Source organism: Cibotium barometz, chromosome 38 (genome assembly GCF_041138505.1).
Source record: "Cibotium barometz isolate CiBa-2024 chromosome 38, ASM4113850v1, whole genome shotgun sequence".
In the NCBI taxonomy this organism is placed as follows: Eukaryota; Viridiplantae; Streptophyta; class Polypodiopsida; order Cyatheales; family Cibotiaceae; genus Cibotium; species Cibotium barometz.
Genome location: NC_141083.1, coordinates 39860330 through 39876963, shown reverse-complemented (window position 1 = coordinate 39876963; position 16634 = coordinate 39860330). Strand labels below are relative to the sequence as shown.

The following is a 16634-nucleotide window of genomic DNA, read 5'->3' as shown; positions in this document are numbered from 1 at the left end:
TATTCCTGATCATTCTCTTGTGCAGACTGTTCTTGATGCTTTACCTGAGACATATCAGACTTTTGCTTCCACGTGGAGACTTCTTAATGAGGACAGACCTGATGCTGTCAAGTATGATACTTTAGTCAACAAGCTCTTGCAAGAAGCACAGTCCAGGCAAAACAGGGCCAGGCAGCGTGTAGTTGATCAAGCATTTATTGCTGCTCAGCAGCAGAAAAGAAGTGGTAAGGCAGCCCCTTCCACTGTTTCTTCTCCTATTAGTAGGTCTGCAACTTCTTCTCCTTCCACAGGTAGCAACAATAAGTCTGAGAAGGCTCTTGATAAAGGCAAGAAAAAGACCAGATGCAACTATTGTAAGGCAAATGATCATGTCATTAAGAATTGCCCTAAGCTAAAGGCTATAGAGGCAAAGAAGAAAGAGTCAAATGCAGCCACAATAGCGGATGCTTCTACAAATGCAAATTCTGCAAATGTTGTGCAGGATACAGAATGGGCGTTTAGCGTGTATTGCCAATATGACCCATCTGTATATGATGCATGTTTGGCAGTTTCTATTGACTCTCATGTATGGTATTTTGACAGTGGTGCTACAAAGCACATTACCTCGCATCGTGATATGTTCACTTCTCTTGAGGCTGTCCCTAATGGGAATACTGTCACATGTGCCAATAATGCTTCTTACCCAGTGAAGGGCATTGGTAAAATTATGCTTACTGCTGCAAATGGCAGTGCTTTCACGCTTTCAGATGCTTTGTATGTGCCAAGGATAAAGAAGAATCTATTGTCTGTCTCTGCGCTTGCTCGACTTGGACTTGTAGTCAAATTTGTGGATGACAGATGTACTATTCATGATTTGACTTCTGGTGATACGATTATTGTATCTGGCACCTTATTTCGTGGGCTGTATAGGCTCAATTCTTATGACAAGTGTGTGGAAGATTCAGCAAATGCAGTTTCTGATGAAAAGGCAGTTTCAGATGCAAAACTATGGCATGCTCGTTTTGGTCATCTGAACTGCTGCGTTTGCAGAAATTTGATATGGTTGCTTCATTGCCCCCTCTTGAGGCACCATTGAAACATGTTTGTGAAGGCTGTATTTTGGGCAAAATGCAGCGTTCTGCGTTTCCAAAGGATGGTTCTGTGCGGGCCACTCGCAAATTGCAACTTGTACATAGTGATGTATGTGGGCCTATGCAAACTCCGTCATTTGGGAAACACTTGTACTTCGTGACTTTCATTGATGATTACTCGAGGCATGCATGGGTATATCCACTGAAGGCAAAGTCTGAAGTGTTTTTGTGCTTCAAACAGTTTTTTCTTATGGTTGAAAATGTATCCAATTGTACTGTGGGCACCCTCCGTTCTGATCGAGGGGGGGAGTACATGTCTAAAGAGTTTGATGCATTTCTGGCTAGTCGTGGGATAAAACACCAATGTACAGTGCCGTATACCCCTCAGCAAAATGGTGTTGCTGAGAGGAAAAACAGGTCACTTATGGAGATGGCACGATGTATGGTCAAGAGCCAAGCTTTGCCACATGCGTTTTGGCTTGAGGCTGTCATGTGTGCTGCATATGTACTCAACAGGTGTCCCACTAAGGCCTTGCAGTCTATTACTCCATATACGAAGCTTGGCATGGCAGGAAGCCTTCTATTGGTCACTTACGTGTCTTTGGTTGCTTAGCCTATGCTTTAGTGCCTGTGCAACAACGCAGAAAATTGGATGATAAAGCTGTCAAATGCATTTTTGTTGGTTACAGTGCTGAGAGCAAGGGTTACAGATTGTATCATCCGCAGTCAAAGCGTATCTTGATTAGTCGAGATGTTGTTTTTGTGGAAGATGCTGTGCAGCCTTTGTTATCATGTACCAAAGAGACAGGTGTAAGCTCACGGGATGTATTTGATACATTGTTGCCTCTGTTTACAGGTGGGAATTCAAATGTAAGTCCTAATGAGGTAAATATTCAGCCTATGCAGATTTCGAACATCATAGATCAGCCTATTTTTGATGCAGATTTACAGGATGTAATTCATGAGGATAGGGCTGAAAATGAGCAGGCTAGAGGTATGCCTAAATGGCTGGTGCAAACCTTGCGTGATAGTAAGATTGATGCACCTATGACTAGTCGTACTCGTTCAGGTTTTCAGCATGCCTCTTATGCATCAGATTGTTATGCTTTGGCTGTGTCTAGTATGTGTGAAGAGGAAGAACCTCTTTCATTTGATGAGGCACAAAATTCAAAAAATTGGTTGGCTGCAATGCAAAGTGAATATGATGCTATATTGAAGAATGGTACATGGTCTTTGTGTGATTTGCCTATTGGTAAAAAGGCCATTGGATGTAAGTGGGTTTTTAAGTTGAAACGAAAGCCAGATGGCAGTGTTGATCGCTATAAGGCTAGACTTGTTGCAAAGGGTTATGCTCAAGAAAAGGGCATTGATTTTGATGAGACCTTTGCTCTCACTTGTCGTATGACTACCATTCGTAGCATTTGTGCATTGGCAGCTCATAATGGTTGGAATGTACATCAGTTGGACATAAAGACTGCGTTCTTGAATGGAGATTTGCATGAGGAGGTGTATGTATTGCAGCCACGTGGTTTTGTTCAAAGAGGGAAGGAAAACAAAGTGTGCAGGTTGAAAAAGGCTTTATATGGTTTAAAGCAAGCTCCACGAGCTTGGTATGAAAAGATACATGCATATTTGACTGCACATGGTTTTCAGAATAGTCCAACAGAAAGCACTTTGAATGTTAAACATGTGGATGATGTACATCTAATCATTGCTCTCTATGTCGATGACATGCTGCTCACAGGACCAAATGAGAGTCATATTGCTGATTTTAAGGCTGATTTGAATGCCTCTTTTGAGATGTCAGATTTGGGGCATTTGCATCATTATTTGGGGATACAATTTAAGCAGTGTGATGGAGGTATTGCTTTGTGTCAGACAAAGCATATTGAGACATTGTTGCGGAGATTTGGCCTTGAAGACTGCAAGCCTATTGCTACTCCAATGGAGACAGGTTTGAAGTTGAGTCTTCATGATGCTGGAGATCACTTTGATGTCAGACTCTATCAGACAGCTGTTGGTTGCCTCATTTATGTTTGCATTACGAGGCCGGACATTCAGTTTGCAGTCTCACAGGTGAGCAGGTTTATGCATAGCCCAGGGTCTCAGCATTGGAAGGCAGTTAAATGCATCTTTCGCTACTTGAGTGGCACCATACATCTTGGGTTGTTTTATCCCAAGGGGGGATCGTTGCCGCCAGATTTGCATGCTTTTTTGGACTCAGATTGGGCTGGTTGCTATGACACAAGAGTGTCCACAAGTGGTTTTTGTTTCATGCTCGGTAGCTCATGCATATCTTGGTTGAGCAAGAAGCAACCTACTGTGGCCACTTCTAGTTGTGAAGCTGAGTACAGGGCAGCTTTCACAGCTACGGTTGAGTGTGTGTGGCTCAGACGGCTTATGGCTGACTTGGGTGTTAGATAGGAGTCTGCCACCTCTATCTTCACTGACAGTCAGAGCGCATTGGCAGTTGCGAGCAACCCAGTTTTTCATGCTCGCACAAAGCACATTGAGGTGCATTATCACTATGTCAGGGAGAGACTCTCAGCAGGAGAGATCAGCTTGGCCTATGTGCCAACACAGGACAACCTCGCCGATCTTTTCACAAAGGCGCTTCCTCGTGAGAAGTTCGAAGCTTTCCGCAAAGCTTTGGGCTTGCTCCCCTTTGTGGATTGATCTACTTCGGGCATGGCACTCCCCTATACATGAGTGCCAGCTCTCGTTCACACCATCACTCCCAAGGGGGATTTGTTGCCATATATATAGGCTAGTGATGTGTGTGAACACACTTAGGACCGTCGGGGTACTTTTTCCCTCTTTAGGAGGTTTTTTCCCCCGGCTTGTATATACGCCCATCATTCTAGGGCTAACTTATCTTTTGTACATTGACACAATCTAATACACTTTGTGTTGTGTGCATTCTTGCTTCTTCTTCTGTAAGCGCTTTCCTGCAACCCTAATTCCAACAGATAACACTCAAAGTAAATTGATGAAAATGAGTGGACAAGTGAAGTGACATGATAAGGTCACTTACACACTCACTCATAAGAGTGAGTGTGTAAGTGAAGTGAAGTGACATGATAAGGTTACTTACACACTCACTCATAAGAGTGTGTACACATGCTCAAAGAAAAAAACCTTCTAAGGAGGGAAAATGTCCCCCAGCCCATTATTAGCCTATGTCCACATCACTACCATATAAATGGTTACAAATCTCCCTGTAGTGATAATGTTAACATGTACAAGGATCATATGGCTAATCACTCCCCAAATGGAAAAAAGGTTTGAACTTCTTTCATCGAAGAGCCTTCGTGAACATACCTAGCACATGGTCGTGTAGAGATATAAGCCGGTCTGATCTCTCCTACAATGAGCCTCTACACCTCAATGTGCTTTATGTGAGCATGAAACATTGGGTTCCTCATAAAACACCCTACTTTCAGTGAAGATGGGGGTGGCGGACAAACACCAAGATCTGCCAAAAGGTGTCTCTACAGCTAATTTAAAAGCGATCCTGCACTCAGCTTTTCACATCTCAAAGTAGCATGTTGGCTGCTTCTTGTGCTGACTCATGATATACATGAATCACCAAGATGAAAGCAAAAGCCATTATTACTCACATGTCATAACATCTCTAGCCTAATCGAAATCATTGAAATCATGTAGCTAAATCACCTCCCTTAGCATAGTGGCCCAAGAGATTGAGTGCCCTATAAGTATCGGAATACTCACATAGTATCCTACCAATGCTTACTTTTGGGACTATGCATAAACTATCTCAATATGGAGACTCTAAACTAGATGTCTGGCCTCATATTATATAGATAGATAAGGCACCCAATAGCCTGTTGAGATAAAGTGATGCATCAAATGGTTCACTTGAATCCTGGAGATTGAGCCTAGTACCATATCTACTAGTGTAGCAACATGCTTACAATCTTCAAGACCAAACTGTGTAAGCAATCTTTGTATGTACTTTGACTGCACATCATCACATTACATGAAGTGTATGCCCATATAATAATGCAATGACCCCAAATCTGTCATCTCAAATGTCACATGTAATTCAGCGTTAAAGGTTGAAATCTTCTCCTCATTAGGGCCTATGAGAGTAACATGTCATCAACATATAAACAATCTTTACTTCTCTTTACATAGAGGGTACTCTCAATTGGACTATTTTGCAAAAACCATTTGCAACCAAATATTTACCTTTACATACCATGCTCCGATAGCCTATTTAAGGCTATACAAAGCTTTTCTTAACCTGCATAAAGGCACTATACATTGATGTTTTATGCCTCTTTCAACCATATATGCATGAAACTCCTTTGACATAACTCCCCCCCCCCCCTTGATCTATCTAAAGGGTGCCAACTTTACATGCAGTCACATTTTCAACCATAGAAACAAAGTATCTAAAGCATGTAAAAACCTCTAACTATGCTTTTAATAGATACACTCAAGTGTGCCTAGAGTAGTCATCAATAAAAGTCACAAAGTATACATATCCCCCAATCAATGGTGTCCTCATAGGACCACATACATCACTATGTATAAGCTATAACTTCTAGACAACCTTTCCTAATTCATCTTTCGGTGGAAATAATGCCCATTGCATCTTGTCCAAAATGTTCCTCAAGCTTTAGCAACTTTGACACCATCTGTTGCCTTTTAAGGCACAAAAAATTCTCAAAATTCAAGTGACCAAAGTGGACATACCATAGCTTTGCATCACACATAGCACATGTGGTAGTTAACGAATACGCATGATGTGCCAATCTCTCATACCTCTCCACCCTATAAAGCCCTTGGCTTAGAATATCTAATACCACAGTGATGTGTCCATCACTCCAGTCATTAACTGTACACCTATCACATCAACAAATCTGACCACTAGGCCTCCCTAGCAATGGTAGAGACTAGTAGTAAGTTGTTTTTAATGCCTAGAATAAACAAGACTTTTGAGAGAGTGATTATCCCCATTTACAGTTGTGAGAACAACCTTACTAACTCCTTTCACTGGATATGAGAAGTTGTTTGCAGATGTGGCTATGCCTCCTTGAGGAGTGAACTCAAAGAGGGAAAACAAATCATGCTGAGAATTAATGTGCTTGCTAACACCACTATCAAAATACCAGACAATGATGATGTGTTAATGGCATATATACATCATGGATAGAAGGGCTATAAACTGCAGTGCGTAATGAATGCCCAATCATCCCATGCATAGTTCATTCTTCTTTTCAGCACTTGGTGGTGCTGATGCATCAACCCAGAGCCATGCCCTGACTCTTTCTTCTTCTCCTTGTCCAACCTTTTTTAGCGCATTGGGGTTACCCTTCACCATGAGCTAGAGTGTGGACGCAACACCGCAGCATAAACCAGTAAAACTGTGAGAATCATGGAAATTAATGAATTGTTTGGATAGGCCTCATTAATACATGCAAGCTGCTCTCTAAGATCTTTAGTCCTTGTGAGAAACTCGTCCATTAAGTCTCCCTCATTTATATGCTCGGACTCTAACTCCATGCGTAAGTAAGTTACTCATGCCTCGTTATGCACCTCGTAAAGTGCATCCCAAGCTTGCTTTGCAATCCGTCAAGCTTATCCTTTGTGACGGTGTAAACCCAATAAAGTATCCTCTAGTACCATTACGCCATACTTGTTTGACAACCCAAACCTCCCCAGCAAAACAAAATCTCCTCAATACTCTCTCCACATAAAGCCCCAAATTCCTCTTCAAAGATGTGAAGAAGCTCATCATAGTCCTCACAAGTCAATATAATTCTTTCATGTCTCTCCAATGGTCTCAACGTCAACACAATAGCTACATCAAGAGTCCTCTTGACTCATCATTATGTAGCTTATTTTGTACATTTACTTGTAAGAGAAATTTAATACGCTTAAACATTCAAAAAAACACATAGGATGAAGAATGCAAGAACAAGTCCTCCTCGAGCTCATTTGATAATAGTCTCACAACAGGGAAAACATAAACCAAGAAGCTGACATCTTACAAGTTACTTTAATGTATCAAATGAGGAACTAAGATTCATAATCTCGTTCTCATAAATGTCTACATTCCTCCAAACCCCCCATCTCTTCTCCTCCATTGCTAACAAGCCTTAGAATCATGTGACCTTAACAGTAAATATTGTAACCTACTTGTAATTGCCAAAAACAACATTAAACAAAAATAAAGGAAAAAGCTCACAAAACTATTGCTAAGACCCTTTTACCCCTTTTAGGTACCATTCACTAACTGTTGCATTCACTAATAAGCCTTTTCCATTCCTTCAACAAAAACAAGCATTCACTTGGTATCTTGAACATCAACCACACAACTTCTCAATTCTTCCCATAACAAAGTATTCTACTCAATTATGAGGACGCGATATCAACAACGAAAAAATGTTTTACCCATTTTGGGATTAACAGATGCCAATAGATGTCGCCACAAATATTCTACATTAAAGAGCAAAGACAGACGTTAAATGCTCTATTGGTTAACATGGTTTTACCTGCCCATCCTACCGAAAGGAGTTTTGATATCTTACCCGCATGTAACAAAAGCCTATCTTTTATAAGATGACGTTAGACTTTATGAAGCGGCCTTACCCAATGCTTAATACCAAATAGGGAAGTCACAAACTTCGTGGATATATTTACATGAAGGTACCAATAGTGACCCTAGACCTGTTTTAAGTTTTGTTTGGCCAAGTGTGAACACTAGACATTTGTATTTTGACATTAAGCAATACACATTCATTCCCTTGCTATAGAATACATGTGAGATCTCCCTCTTCTCAAGTCTATTGCTTACTTGTGATTTGCTGGATTCTTGCATAGCTTGATGGTTGCTTGCAAGAATAAGATAGTGTAGGCTTCTCCCTCTCTTGATGGAGCTCACGCACCCACACGAGTTGTATTTTGTGGCTCTACCGCAATGCATCCAACGACACATGTTTCAGCAAAGGCAAGGTATGCTCTAGCCTTGAATGTATTTGTGGGGGAGAGAGCGAAGGGAAAGCAAAGACAAAATAAAGTGTTTAAAAAATGATGAACTTTGTTTCTTTTATATACAAGTGTGTGTGTGTGTGTGTGTGTGTGTGTGTGAAAGAATGAAAGAGGGAAAGGGAGAAAGAGGAACACCAATGTTCAAACAATAAGGATTCACACAAGTGGACCTTTGTAGATAATTTTCTCATATCCAATTTTGATTGGAGCTCAAACTTCTTGATCACTACACACTGTCTATCTTTGCCAAGCAAGCCCAAAAACTTCATTTGATGAGGGCTCACAGTGGACCTACGTAGATAATTTCCTCATTTCTGATTTTGGTTGGAGCCAAGACCAGCCAAAACTTTTTGACTAAAGGCAATCACTACACTATATCTACCTTTTCCAAGCAAGCTCAAAAACTTCATGCAAGCATTGCTCCATCAATCAAACAAACATCCTAGACCTTAGCACCTTCAACAAGAAATACCATACACAATTTAAGCAAGCAAAGTAGTCACATTAAAAAAAAACCATGTTAAACTTTCCCAAAAAAATATAAAATAATGCAGACAATACTCACATGAAATTATGCTTCATTCTCATCCTTGCCTTTTCATGGTTTTTACAGTAAGGAAAGCAAAAAATTCGTGCATTGAGTAAGCTCTTTGAGTTTCAAGATTGAGATTACACCACCTTAACTTGTTCAGATAAAGTTAGCTTCTTAACCAGACAAACCTACAAACAAACATCATTTACTGAATTGCATCCTGGAGCTTTCTTTAACACTTCTACAAACAAACGTCATTTTCTGAATTGCATCCTGGAGCTTTCTTTAACACTTTTAAATGTACCAACTGAAGAGAGCTATCTTGTGAGATGCACATGGAGATCTCTTGCTAGACTTGCAAGAGCCGGACATTTATTGCACTTCGAAATTTACTGCCCAACCAGTTATTTTCCTCTCTTGTTTGCAATCCTTTCATAAATTTCTTGGGAGAGAAAAAAAGAGCCTTTTATTAAAGCAACGTACAGTCGAAGACTCCAAAGCATTTTTGCAACAATGACCCAATAAACTGTTATTTCATATTGCAAATACTGCAATGGCTCATCAGTGTGCAAAGAAGTTTAAACCTGGAGTGCACATTGTGACCGCAAGCTTATTGACATAGCTTTATGCTAGACCAAGTGCTGATGACAAAGAGCTGTGTACTTGAACCCCAATCTGAGCCTCAGCTTTCTCAAACTCTGTGCTTGCAGTGCCTACCTTTTGAGTGTACTCTGCAAGCCCCTTCTTAACTTCCTCAGGATCAAACCAGTCAAGAGGAGATGCATCCACTGCAGTAATATCTGCAACAGAGTTTGCATGAACGAATGCAAACCCACCACTAACAAAGTACTGCTTAACGTCGCTTCCTTCATGAACTGACATAATTCCAGGTTTAAGCTCTGCAATAGTAGGAACATGTCCTGGGAGGATACCCATTTGTCCTGTGGTTGCCGGTACAATCACCATGTCCACCTGTAATATGCAGAACCGCTTAATAATTATAATTAAAACAAGACAGGAAAATAGGCAGCCTTCAAAACAAATGTTGAATCAGTCATCACACAAAAAGGATCCCACCCCAAAGCACCATTTTTCCTGTGTATATGGCTGGCAAATGGGAGCGTCCCTCTAAGGCACAAGGAGAGAGAAAGGGACCCGGGGAGAAAGGGGGGGGGGGGGTAAAATCTCACCCAAAAAAACAAAATGCTCCTGCATACCAAGCATTCAGTGCAGGATTTCTCACATTAGCAGAAAAGGATCCATGGGAAACCCTAGAGTTTCGCAATTTTAGAATCCATTCTACGAAGGGATAAATGCCTGAATGAGGGTGAAGATTAGGGATGCAACGGGTAGTTTAGTGCATGTCTGTGAAACAAGCAGGCTTGGAACAAGTGGAGCAAATATGGACAGCAGAGGAAGATCTGAATACACGGACAACAACAGGACCAGCAGACAGCCCCAAATAGCCCCTGCCATGGCCCAAGTCCATAGGTCCGGAAAGGACCCCACCCCAAAGCACAACTTCCCTGCGCATCATTCCATTATTCCTGTATATGGCTGCGAACGGGAGCGTCCCTGTCATGACCCTGTGAAAGTGGAACAACATAAGTGTGAGCATGGTGGTTGGTGAGCAAGATAAATGTAAGATAAATTTTTAAAGATGCATACTTCCGGACAAAAGAAATATGTGTGGACAGTCCCAAGTATGATTGAGGACCAAAGTTTTTAAGTTTCTAAGGTTAATAAATCTTGGGTGGCTTTAGTAAACCTTAAAAGGGCCCTAAGCTATTTATGGAAGGGGGGCTACTCACTTCAGGGGGGCTACTCCACTTTTGGAGTACACGCCTCGGGTTGCTTCCTTGGTAGACAGCCAAAGAGATAATAAGCTTTGTGACTCAGAAGTCATTTGTGCTTGGCTTATTCTGATCCCACTGCCAATGGGAGTTGGTAAAGCCAGCAAAAACCAAATTTTGCTATATCTTTCTTGTCTTGTGTCAGTGAGTCTATTTGGATATCAATTCCTTGGTTTTCTTAGGGCTTAGAGTTAAGTATGATCTTAATCAATTCTTTTACATATTAAAAAGTGTAGGCTAGTGAAGTGCAACATTGCACTACGGAGTATGATAGTTGACCAAGAGTGGAACGAGTGGCCCGAGTCTACCACACTTGCTGCCATAAGCATCCAGAACACTATCTTTGACAATGAGTTCTGGACAGAGACTAATGGATTACAGTGTGCATTATTGCCAGTGGTGTCTATGTTGCAACTCTCTTATGGTGAGAGAGTCACTATGGGACTCTTTTACGAGTTCATGGAGAGGCTTCAACGAGCTATCACAAGGTCCACGACTATTAGCCCTGATAGGTATTACTTGAAATATATTTGGACAATTTAATATTCATAATTTAATCATGATTCATAAATAAATCATAATGATTAAAATTTGGAATGAACGTTTGTAACATGTCGCATGTATATGATTCCTCATGTTGAGGATTTTTAGAAGAGATGGTCTTGGTTCCGAAAGCCGATCCATTGTGTTGCAGCCCACGGCGACAATCTACACTTGGGGAGAATTGAAACCCCAAGTTGAAGGAGATGGATATGGCGGTGGCCCGCTTCTTCTTCCACAACCACATTGCCTTTCAAGCGGCTAGGTAAGTGCAATCGATCATTGCCAATTCATCATTCATGTTTTCATTATCCTAGTCCCCTTCTCATTAGTAAATTGCTTTCTTGAATAGGTTGGAATACTTCAAGGTCATGGTTAAGAAGATTGGGGAGTATGGAGTATAGCTCAACCTATACGCCCCCTCATCCGAGAGCTTGCGCACTACATTGCTCGAGAAGGAGAAGCGCATTGTAGAGCAAGCAGCCGACAACACAAAGGGTGATGGGAGAGGAACAGAGTCTCCCTCATTGTGGATGGATGGAGCGACACCCGCAAGAGGAATATTCATGGCATGGTTACATATTCCCGCGGAGAGATGTACATCTCATCTCATGATGCATCCGGCACCGGGAAGAGTGCCGATGTGCTTGCGGGGGAGTGGACTACCATCATGGAGATCATTGGCCCCGAGCATGTAGTGGGCTTTGTTGCGGATGGAGAGCCTTCCAATTGAGCTGTGGGAGCTATCCTCCAAGGTATGTATGGACATGTCACGGTGTCCTTTTGTATGGCTCATTGCCTAAACAACCTCCTCAAGGACATAGGGCCATTGCCATGGATCAACCCGCTCATTGAGGAGACCAACACCATGGTCTCCTTTGTCCTCAACCACCAAAGACTTTGGCATGAGTTCAACAAGAGATCCTCTCTCTCTCTCTCTCCTCAAATATTCCAACACCCGGTTTGCCTACAACTTCCTCATGTTAGGCCGGTTGAAGGATTATAGTGGTGCTTTGAGGGGGCTTTTCCTTAGCGACGAGTTTATCGACATGCAAGAGTCCCGTGCAAACACTGGCCAAGACTGTAGGTTACGGGCGGATGACGCCTCTTGGTGGGAGCATGTGAAACAGATGCTATGGTGAGGCTCATAGTCCACGTATTGAGGATTGTAGACGCTATGCAACCATGCATAGGCAAGGTCTACGAGGCCATGGATCGCATGAGAGAGAAGTTGAAAGACCTTGTGCCTGATGAAGACAAATACGAGGAGATCCATGCCTTGTGGTTAGGAAGGTGGAATTCCTACTACTCTCCATTGCATGGAGCAGCTTATATGGTGGACCCAGAATTCCAAGGCAACAAATAGGAGAGCGACCGGGAGGCGAGCGCTGGATGGAGGATCATCTTGGACCGTCTTGTGCCTGATGCATCGATAAGGCGTAACATCAGGGACCAGCTTTCCATGTACAGGTCATTTCATGGCTCCTATGGCTGTCACATAGTTGCCAGGCGTTTCAGAAACGGCAGGTATGAAACAGGTTTCATACGTTTTGAAACGTTTCATAAAAGGTAAGAAACGGGTACAAAAAGGTTTCATACAAAATAGAAAAAACATGTATATTTTTTACTTCAAATATGGAAAAGAAAAAACTGTTGACATAACTTATAAGAGACCACATTGAATTCATTTCAATAAAAACAAAATACATGTAAGATATGATGATATCACAAATCACGTGGATGATCACTGATGACTAAACAGAAATCAAAAGGATCACCACGTGGGTGATGAATCATGACTCAAAATCCAAGATCAAAATAAACAGCATGTCCAAAGTTCAAACTAAATAACATGTCCAAATAAAATGATACTGGCAGCAGCTGCTAGCTACTATCTGCATCCTCATGCTCATCCTCATCTGCATCTTCTTCCTTTGCAGCCTCACTCTCAAGGTCAATGCCGGTAGCCAAGTCCTCAAATGCCTCATCCTCTAGAGGTGCAGGTGCACCACTAGTACTAGCCTCTCAAGAAGATCATGTAGTGCGAGCCGGAGCCATGATCTCCTCATAGAGCATAGAATAGATGTCTCTGTCCTCCTGAGGAATGTCGGGAATCTCCTTGCACTTCATGATATCAATCTTATCTGGATTCACTTGGCGAGGCTCAATGGAATGACCCTTTTGTTCTAGCAATCAGAGATTGCAATGACAAAAGACAAGCCTCTCCAATTGTGCTGAGGAGAGTCTATTTCTCTTTTTCGTGTGAAAAAGAGCCCATGTACTCCAGTTTCTCTCACAAGGCCCTGAACTGCAATCCTGGGAGAGAACTCTCAATGCAATCCGTCTCTACATTGTACCGGAAAAAAAAATTTGGGATGATGAAAAAAACGCGTTTCATATAGGACGAAACATTTCGAAACGTTTCGTACGTTTCGAACCTGTATGAAACGCGTTTCTATGCAACTGTGGACCGCTGTCATGATGCACAGATCGACTGCTCCAAAGTTGGTGCTGCTCTATGGTGGGAGGACTTTGGTTCAGATCGACCGGAGCTCCAGCAGCTGGCCATCCGCATACTTAGCCAGGCCGTCAGCTCCTCTTACTTGGAGCAACTTTGGAGCACCTACAACCACATTGCCTCTAGGAAGAGGAACCGACTTGGGGTAGAGCGTGCCAATGACCTTGTCTTCGTCAGCGCGAACTTGCGAATGCTTTGCAAGAGCGTGACCAAGAAGGCAGATCTCTTCACCGAGTGGGAGATGAGTCAACAAGAAGAGCAAGAAGAGGATGAGGTGCCACAACAGCATGCCAGTGAGGATGAGAATGAGAATAAGCTTGATGCTCCTTTGGCACAAGCTATCCATGACCATGAGGCGAGCACTTCACGTGGATGATCATTCATGGATCGTGATTCATGGGTCTTACTACTTAGCTCTAGGCTCTAGCCTCTAAGCTTTAGCACTTTTTATCATTCACTCATTTGAGTCCTTCCATGTATTCTACCTCCTTAAGGCTTAGTCATGACTCATTTTGTATCTACTTAATTATTAATACAATCAACCGTCAATGCCTTCACTCTTTGATCGGTGTATTTTGTTAATATGACTCAAAAGCTTACCATTTTAGTGTAAATTTGTGCTTATTTTGATGTACTTCCAAAGTAGAATAAGTGTAGAGCAGAAATACTTTTTAAAAAAGTACTTTTTGAGTGTTGTTCCCTCCCCCGTCCTCGTTCCCTACTTATGGCCATCTCCCGTCCCTTGTGACTATGGTTGATTTTATAGAACCACCTATTCTTCCTCATGAGCCTTAAAAGATTCTCGAATATCAAAAAAAGAAAACTAGACATACCATGTTTAAAGAATGTTTAGTAAAGTAGAAAGATTGAGCAAAAGAAGGATCGACGGGGGAAAGAGTGACTACACTGAAGAAAAGGTTTCCTGAGTTTGTTTTCGAGGACGAAAACTTTTCTTTCAAGGGGGAGGAAATGTTATGAGGCTAATAGGAAACACTAAAAGGATTTATATGCAAAAGATTTGCATATAAATAAGATTCAAGGGATTTCAAATAGGAAATACCTAAAGCAATGGTTAATAGGTATTAAAGTTCCAGTAAAAGGAAAGTAAATGGTGCACAATCAAAGCCCAAGCGCCACAGAAGTAGGCGCCCCCTTCTAGGAGTAGTTAAAGGGGCATTGGTGAATGAAAATATAAATCCTGAACATGTACTAGAAAAGAGGTGCACTCTCAAAGGAAGACCCGGAACAAGGTTATTCTTTAAGAAGACACACGCTCTTACAAAGGAAAGAAACCAGAACAAGACTATCCTCCAGAAAAGACCACAGTTGCATGTGTAACATAGTGGCAATGAAACAGGCTTTTCCAGGCTGAAGTGTACAAAACGTCATACATTTGAAGCATCCTCCCCTCTCTCTCCAAAGGTTAATTGAGGGCATCATGTTTCAAACGTTTTTTCCCCTGATAGCATGTTTCAAACACTTGCTTGCTGATTATTGCCCATGATTGCACCCTGTTTGCAAGGGATAGCATCACTGCATATGAACAGATGGCAGCAACGTTAAGTCCCACAAACGAAGGTCTAGGAAAATGAAATTGTCAACACCAAATATCGTAATCACCAGCACCACCATTGTGTATTTGCTTATGTATGTCTACATTACTATCACCACCGTAATCATCCAAAGCGCCACTGTGATATCTCTCTCTCTCTCTCTCTCTCTCTCTCTCTCTCTCTCTCTCACACACACACACATACACACATACACACGCACGCGTGTATCCACATGATCATTACGATGCCGGCTAGTCTGTTTTGAAGTTTTTTAGTCTTTCAATATTATCCATGGTTCAGTATTCCATGGATTCCTTGTACTTGTGTATCATAATCACCATCACCACCAAATATCATAACCACCATCAGCAGCATTGTGTATTTGCTTATGTATGTCTACATTAACTATCACCACCGTAATGCCACAAAGATCTCTCTCTCTCTCTCTCTCTCTCTCTCTCTCTCTCTCCATACGCGCGCAGAGAAGGCTTACCTCCTTCGCGTCCAATTCTGACTTGTAAGGAAGAACGAAATTGACGGTGAGCTTGGAAGGGAGGGTGCCTGGGACAGCAGGTCGCGGCTTCATGAACTGGGAAGGGAACTTGGGCAACTGTAGGTTGGGTGCGACCTTCTTGAAGGCATCTTTGAAGGCGTCAGACACGGGCGGCGGCACTTCCGCAGGCTTGTCTGCAAACCCTCGCGCGATCTGAACCCGATGGCGGGCAGCCCTCGCAAGAACTCGACGGCCCAGCATCATGGATCAACAATGCAGCATGAGGAAACCCTCTCTCTCTCTCTCTCTCTCTCAGATGGTATTCTCTCTTCTGTGTCTCTCTCTCTCTCTTTGTCAGATGGAGGCTTGGCAGCCTAGGGGGGTGTCAAACCCTAAGGGCGGGTTCAGACGAAATCTAAAAAGATGCCCTCAAAATCAAGGTACACAAACTCTTTTTAAACTAGTTAACTTTTAAGTTAAAGTCCGAATATAATTTTAGAAATGCAACTCTATTTAAACTCCAAGTTTTCTCGTTAACTTTTAAATTAAAGTCCAAATATAATTTTAGTTATGCAACTCTTTTAAAGTCCAAGTTATCTAGCTAACTTCTAAGTTAAAGGAAATGAAACTCTATAATTTTCTAGCTAACTTCTAAGTTAATGTCCTAATATAAAACACATCTACATTCAACACACTAGTAGCATAATTAACTCCAGTGTGATCTTGGTATCATCTTCTTGAAGATACCTAGTATATAAGAATCAACGCCATGTTAGCTAAGATTATCGTCAAAAGTGCAACACCCTTTACCTCCGAAGTCAAACTATCTAGTGCATAAAATGTAACAATTCTCTACCTCTAGAGTCAGCCTGTGTCGTGCACAAAATGTAACAATGAAGAACATCTTAGGATTGTAAGATGATTCCACACTTTTCCATTTGCCAAACCAACACACATGCCACAAAACTCTATCGATACAATGGCAGCATGCACCACCAATAGCAGTGGAATGATTATCAACATTTGTAGCCATTGGTATCGTAAACAAAGGCAAC

The 16634-nt window shown here is 41.9% G+C and overlaps 1 protein-coding gene across 1 annotated transcript; it reads right to left on the bottom strand.

The window, feature by feature from the left end:
- Positions 1–9071: 9071 nt before the first annotated feature.
- On the bottom strand, positions 9072–16011 carry LOC147616702 (ATP synthase subunit delta', mitochondrial-like). The gene is made up of 2 exons (XM_086777779.1): positions 15580–16011; positions 9072–9594 (listed from the first exon to the last, which is right to left on the bottom strand). Exons 1-2 carry the CDS (start codon positions 15841–15843, stop codon positions 9247–9249), a joined length of 612 nt encoding a protein of 203 aa, XP_086633905.1. The 5' UTR covers positions 15844–16011; the 3' UTR covers positions 9072–9246.
- Positions 16012–16634: the final 623 nt, after the last annotated feature.